Source organism: Eptatretus burgeri, chromosome 2 (assembly GCF_056783735.1).
Source record: "Eptatretus burgeri isolate ZD-2024b chromosome 2, Ebu_testis_v1, whole genome shotgun sequence".
In the NCBI taxonomy this organism is placed as follows: domain Eukaryota; kingdom Metazoa; phylum Chordata; class Myxini; order Myxiniformes; family Myxinidae; genus Eptatretus; species Eptatretus burgeri.
This window is the reverse complement of record NC_140962.1, coordinates 86,982,296-86,989,877: the sequence shown is the minus strand read 5'-3', so window position 1 is coordinate 86,989,877 and position 7,582 is coordinate 86,982,296. Positions and strand designations below refer to the sequence as shown.

General features: G+C 39.4%; 1 protein-coding gene and 1 pseudogene across 1 annotated transcript in view; one reads left to right on the top strand and one right to left on the bottom strand.

The window, feature by feature from the left end:
- Nucleotides 1-98: 98 nt before the first annotated feature.
- LOC147032503 (signal recognition particle RNA) lies at nucleotides 99-244 on the bottom strand (annotated as a pseudogene).
- An 839-nt stretch (nucleotides 245-1,083) lies between these two features.
- The window catches only part of LOC147032500 (gephyrin-like), a 194,093-nt gene continuing 187,594 nt past the window's right edge, over nucleotides 1,084-7,582 (top strand). The window contains exon 1 of the mRNA XM_085870185.1: nucleotides 1,084-1,184. Coding sequence (XP_085726311.1) covers nucleotides 1,092-1,184 — 93 coding nt within the window. The 5' untranslated portion in view covers nucleotides 1,084-1,091. The remainder of the gene's footprint in view (nucleotides 1,185-7,582) is intronic.

Genomic DNA, 7,582 nt, shown 5'->3' with positions numbered 1-7,582 from the left:
GCGGATCATCCGTTATGATCCACATACTGATTTTGACATAGGTTTTATGTCAGATGCCCTTCCTGACGCAACCCCGGTCGCCTCTTACGACACAGGGATAAGGATTGGGTTTCGCCATGATTCCGGGCTGCCCTACACCCTCTCATAGCGTGGCCCAGCGCAGAGCAGAGCTCCCGTCCTCAAGCGATCCTCCAACCCAAGCCTCCGAGTAGCCGGATTACAGGCGCACGCCACTATGCCCGGTTTTCATATGTATGTATGTATGTGTCTATATATATATATATATATATATATATATATATATATATATATATATATATATATATATATATATATATATATATATATATATATCTCTCGTAACATCTCGATTTATGAACAACATGCGTTCCTGTAAAGTGGTTCTTAAATCGTCAGCTCTTAAACCGGGAGTGATTTTCCCATATAGATAATGATATATTGGGGGGGGATGTGTTCCCGAAAAAAATTTCCACCCCAAAATTAAATAATGGAGAAAATATTTTAAAATGCACAATTATAATAATATTGAGTAACACTAATGTCACTTGCAAGCTCTGGTGCCTCTTAAAACGTGAAAATCACCTTGCACGTGCACCAGTCTCCATTGTGGAACTTTCACCATCACTCCACTTTAAGTCTTTCAAAAGGCTCTTGGCTTTTTCTTTAATAATGACCATTGGGTTAACTTGAACATTTTTTTCGATTTTGGCTTTCAATCCAAACACTGAGCAAGCGCTCCATATTTCCCATAATAGAGCTTCATTTTTTGGTGAATTTCACTGCCCTGGAAGGTGTCACATATGAAGCACATGCCATGATCTTTTCTTTGTTGTTGCATTTCGTAATCACCGTTGTCCTTGCAAGGCAAAAGTCACGTGCGATATCCGTAAGGCAGGAACAAGCATCAAACCTAAGAATTTCTCATTTATTTTCTGACGATACCACTTTCCTTTCTTTCTTTCCACTCGTATCACTTCCTTGAGCACTTATCTTCTTTTTATTAGCCATAGTTATGGATGAATACAGTGCAGTACGATACTGTAATGCACAAGAACTTTTGAGTCAATGAAATGCACTTTAACACTGCAGTTCAGCACAAACGTGATGATGTAACCGCGTCAGAGAGAATGAGGGGAGCGACATCATCTGACATCATCCTGGATGTAAGTGAGCGCCACTGTGCCGTTTTGTTGCGAGATACGTGTTTATTTTAACTTACACAATCAAAAATTTTGATCAAAAGATAATGAGGTCATGTTTTGAATTTGTCGTTGAAAACTTAGTTGACTGAAGTTGAACAAAAGTTCGTAATGTCGCGATTTGAGGTCGTAAGTCGAATTTTTGGTGTCATAAAATGTAGTTCTTAAGATTGAATATTTGTAAATCGGACGTTTGTACATCGGGATATTACTGTAGACACACATACACACACACACACACACACATATACTTGTATATATTTAGATGTACGTATAGTCAATTAGTGAGTCACACAAAACTCTGCCCTTGCATCACATGATCCCACATTGTTTTCACTGAAAATGTTGAAGTGATGGATAAGACAGGCTAAACAATAATGTTGAAAAATACGTGATAGTTCATTTTAATATGATTGAATTATTACGAAAGGAATTCGTATAACGGTTCAGCTAAAATTGTGAATCATGTTTGACACCTTCATGAATGTCAGCCACCATTGAAATATTTTGAGCTTGTAAATTACTAACACCCCTTCACATCTCTCAGTTTCTAATATAATGAAAAAGAGGAATGAATGAGTGGAGGTGAACAGTGATTCTGGATTTGGGAAGTTTCACAAGAAGCTGGCAAACCACGTGTGCCCTGAAGAATCCTGGGGGGAGGGGGGGGTAGCTGGCAGAGGGTGCAAGACCGGAAATTAGGTGATTGAAGACAGAGAGACCTCTGACTTGTCTGCGATGTGAGAACCCTTCAGTTATCCTCTAACTGAAGATTAATTCATAAATATTTTTTGTGAAAATGAGCTGTAAACTCCCAACTGGATCACATATTCAGGGTGGATAATCAACAATACCAAAATAAGATGTTACAATATGATTGGTCAATACATTTCATCACCCATCTCGGACGATATTTATAATTATGTATGTAATTAGCAATGTATTTTGGCAAATTTTCCATTCTTGGTAGTTATGAAAACGTTTGAGAAGAAATGCTATGGCTTTTAAATGCTTTTGACTTCACTCCTTCGTTGTTTATGAGCGTATCATTTTGTACACATTTGAATGGGCGGCCATTTTTATCCCATGCCATCCCTACATATAGTGTACTACCATACTCCATGATAAAGCACACTCTTGACCCTTCTTGTATCCTGCCTTAACTTTTTGAAACATCATATGTACAACTAAATTATCTTACCTTCCAGCCCCCTTTGGGGGCCATCTATTTGTTATGTGCACAAATTTGGAGATACATTTTATCCCCCTCCCCTCTCCCCTTCCCTCTCCTCCACACATAAAGTATGCATTGGACGTTCTTTTCAACGACTTAATACCACACTGTCAGATTAATCTCTGCAATCATTCAAGTTTTGTCAAAACAGAGCAGAGTGTAAGGTAGGTTGGGAATTCTATTGTTCTTTAAATGCAGAAAGATATGATTCTAAAGGAAAACCTTCTTCTGACCAATGTATGATTTAACAACCTCAGATGCATATTTCATGAATTATTCCACCAACATAATATTTCACTGAAAATCAAACTTTGACGTAGTCTCTTGCTCCTCCAAAGTGAAAGTTTGATTTCAAACATGATTTAATATGTGTCGACCAGGATTGTGGGTTTGAAACTATGAACCCTCAACCCTTCCTCTTTTCTTGTTCAAGAGTGACTTGCATGCAGAGATGGCTATCTGTGATTTGATTCACACATATATACCGAAACTACAAGGGAGGTGACTGGTGATGGGAGTGGGAGAAGGAAGTTACCAGCCCAGAGGGAAGAGCATACTCCATCAGGCTGCGGACGAAAGCTTTGTATGTGGTCAGGAGCTCAGGTGTTCCAGGGAAGGACTTTGCATGACGGAGGATGCACAGTCGGCGATTGGCTTTGGAGACCAGGTTGGAAATGTGGCTTTCCCAGGAAAGATCATAGCAGATCGTGAGACCCAGAAGCTTCGATGAAAGGGCTTCTTCCAGAAGATTGTTGAGAAGGGAGATTGGGGGGGGGGTGGGAGTGTGTAAAGACGGTCCTTTCAGAGAGACATAGTGAGAGTGTGAGATTTGTCAGGATTGAAAGACATGTTCCACGTGTTGGACCAGCTTGTGATTTTATCCAGATCTGCAGAGAGTGAAGAGACTGCTGCTTGCCGATCTGAGGGATGACAGATGGTACGGCAGAGATTGGAGTCATCAGCAAAGAGATAAAGAAGATTTTCCAGAGAGTCAGAGATTCATGAAATGTGTAAAATAAATATAAAGGGATATCGATGTTGGATCAATTTCATTGTCGTATATTGAAGATATTGAATTGATCGATTAAGTTGATGGGGTAGGAATCAATTTTATTGCAGTACATTGAGGATTGGTAAATTGATAGATTAAATTAATGAGGTATGGATGAAAAGCAGCTTGACAACTTATTAAATGCCAGGACTGATCTTTCATTGAAATAAAGACTAAAACATTACAGGATTTCATCACGGAAAACACTTTAGACTAGAATGGCACTTTGTCGAGCATATACATCTGTCAGGCTGTACAGTTTACATTTTGTATCCCACTAATGAGTCAGATCTGAATCTGGACCCGAACCGAAATCGAATCAGCTTGTTCTTGTCACCGAACTAACTCGTCCACCTCGTTTTGTCATAACTCGTCCACAACATTTTGAAATATCGTGCTATACATAGTTTTTAGCCCTATCTCTCAATGGTGAAGAATCACTTTTAAAAAGTGATTTTGCCAGGTCCCAGATTGGCTCGGAACTCGGATAAGTTTGCATTGCTATCAAGTATGGGCAAATTTATCGTATTTGGGATGCATGGACTCAATCGTACCTATTTTGACAGGTACAGCTGGCCTTAGCACTGCTCGCATTACAATACAACAATGTATTGTATTCCTTTGCATTCCTGTGTAGGAAATGTATTCCTATGCAAGGAATGACAGCAATTAATTAGTTACTTGTTCGTGCAAAGTTTGTTTCCATTCCTTTCGTCTTATAATGAATTGTAAATTCAAATGTCATACCATGCATATTTCCATAAAGAAGGTTGCTCAACTTGCTGATTTACTCTATGCTAGTCCAATAAGTGTTTTGTACCGGTCTTTATGGATGATCTTTATTGATCTTCATAGATCGATACATGTCAATCAATCGAATCAGCAAACGTTGCCTATACTTGGTACACGTGTTCCGTGTGGATACGGAAACTTACAAGCCAAGTTGAGACTCGAGAATTCGATATAATCAAATTGTTTTGTGTCCTGCAAATCAAAATTGTTTTTTGGGGTTTTTTTCCTCAATTTGAGGGCATTGATTTGTGAACTTTATCATCCAGCACAGTAAATTAATCATCGTAGACTTCATGTAGTCTATGTAGAAAACAATAGGATAGAACAATTGCATGATCAAAAGGGATACATATTATAAGGACATGAGTAGGATAATAAAAAATCACCAATATTCAACTGCCAGCAGAGCTTATGGCTGGGTGTGGATTATCTTCTGGCGGTGTAGTGTAGGTCGATCGAAGGTTACCCAGAGCTAGCCGTGCCATGAAACCCATGCACGCAACTAACTCAGAGCTCTCTCTCCCTATCGAGTGCAGCCTGTGGCTGCTGGTTGCATCATTGGTTGGGACGTGGCTATGCCGCTGATGCAGTGTCCCCCTTTACCAGTTCACTGGTGCTAATTTTGCCAAACTCAGAAGGATGACGGGCTGAGTCAACCTCCTGGTGTATTTAATTCAGCGGCCAACTGGGCTTGAACTCAGGACCCTAGGATCCCAAGCCACCACCCTAACCACTAAGCCAACACCAGGCTAACTCCGAGCTATGTTGACAGATAACAATTACAGTGCCTGATTATGGTAACATTTTGCTTTGAAACTCACAAAGAGAAACAACATGGCTATTCTGTAGCACATCCGATTCATATACTCATGCAGATTTCCAGACTTGTGTTTGTAAAATCTGCCAGAGCTATAAATCGCTCTCCTGAATATTTTTTTGCAAGAATGATTGCATTTGCTCAAGTAAACTGCATGGTGCTAACATAACCCACATCACCACTTTGCTATTATACTTCAACATCTCTGTGGGAAAATTAGTTTGCAAATTGGAAGAACCAGCGATATGTATAATTTACAGCTCATGCTAGGGGTTTTTTGTACCGATTTATGTTTGCTTTCAGTGATTAACGTGACCAAGATACATGATTGTAACAAGTTTCTTGAAACACAGGAATACACAGTTAGACAAATACGTTCCCAGGCACACGATCAATAAAGCTCTTCGACAAAAAAATGACGAGCGCGATGGCACGCGAACGCGATCGCGCTCCTTCAAAAATACGGGTCGCTGCATTCCTTCCGCACGCACACATGCACAAAATACTGCAATTACTTCTTTTCATGTGACAGGAAAATATCCAAGTTCATTTCCGAGTTGACAGCCAAACCCAGCATGATTCAGACTTGGCTCAGAAAAGCAACTCACTGAGTTCAAAATCAGGAACTCGGTTTGATTACAGCACTAGTGGAATGGTATCCTAAATGGGAACCTGAACTTTGAATCTCTCTTTCTCAAAAGGTGCATCGTGTGGTGTACCTCACTTTACTTCTCAAAGGCTCATATGAAGTGGCAGTAAGCATCTACTTTGGAGACTGAAAATGAACTACACATATAGGCAAAGTCATATTGGAGGTGTGCCTGACAAGAAAGAGTCAAAGAGGAGATTGATCATTAAATTGGTCAATGGTCTTACATAACTGGAAAAAAGGGAAAAGGATACATCTCAATAGGAATCTCTGTTGGCCAATGTAATCGCCACCACCCACAAGAGGCAGTGGGCTACAGCCACTGGGATTTCCGAAAGATAAAATGACTGTGACACGAAGAAAGTGCTGTTTCAAACTTGTTCACCTTGATTAAGGTGAAGGATGTGTGTGCTGCACTGTCCTTTTCAGGTTTTATTTTTTGTTCCCATCCCTAACAAGTAACTAACCCTAACCCTAACAGCTAACTAACAAGAAATCTTCATTCATTACCTCACTGCCTCTGGAAAAATCCTCTTTTTCTCTTTGCTGATGACTCCACTCTCTGCCGTGACATCTCTTATCCTTCTGACAGACAGGACTACTGAAAACTGGAAGGAAGGTAAGTGGCCCAAAGGTATTTAAAGTCAACCATGTGTGGACTTGCATTACATATTATGTCGACCACACAATGTGGAACAGGCAGATTCCCTCCTCTCAGAAGGTCAGTGATGAGCCAGTTGGGTTTTTATTGACAATCTGATTGCAAGACGATGACTCTCCTGAAACTAGCTTGGATTCTAGGAACTTAATATCCAAATCCTTAATTCAGCTACATTCAACTTGACATGGGATTGTAAGTCAGAGCTATTTAATAATTTAATTACAAGGAATTATAAGCATCATAAAACTTGCAAGCAAATATCAAACTTGATAAATGAATGGCTGGCATCTAATTGTCTGATTAGCATGCATGTCTGTTTAGGACTAGACATGACAGCATCATGGTTTTTGTTTCTGCTAATAGAGATGAAGTGAAAAATTCAACAAAGTAACCCTTTCTTCGTGATAGAAGACTTATGTATACATGGTCGAGGCTCATGGAAGACTTCGAGCAGTGTGGATTGTAACAAAAAGGAAAGGGTGAAACACCAACAGCAGAGTAGAGTAGGGTATAGTAGAGGTGAGAGTGAGATCAAAGAGAGGGGGTAAAAGATGCACGGAGGTGAACGAATTGCATACAAGCTGAACCACAGTAAGAAGATGAAGGGGAAAGTGGGGAAACCAACTGACAAAGGAAAAGAGATGAGGGAGAGGGGGGAAAAATCACAATAACCTGGAAAAGGGGAGGCAAGATAATGGAATGGGGTCATTTGGGGTAGAAGAGATGATGAGTATGGATGGAGGATGACCTGAGGTAGTGGTTTTTACATCACATGTTGAACAAGAAGATTAGAAAATGTCACCTTTACTTCCATACATATTATAAGGACATGAGTAGAATAGTCAAATCTTCATGGTATATGGGATCTGAGGGGAGGATCAGCATCATTAGCTTATTGTACAGACAGGAACAGGAACAGTAATCAATTTAGTTCACCCAATCTAGTATACTGTCAGACCCCGCTATTCGCGGATTCACTATTTGTGGACCCTGGGTATCTGCAGGAGATAAAGTGTGGTCTGCTTCTACATTCACGTATTCACGGGTTTTTTGAATTATTATGATTAATTATTATATATATATATATATATATATATATATATATATATATATATATATATATATATATATATATATATATATTTTTTTTTTTTTTTT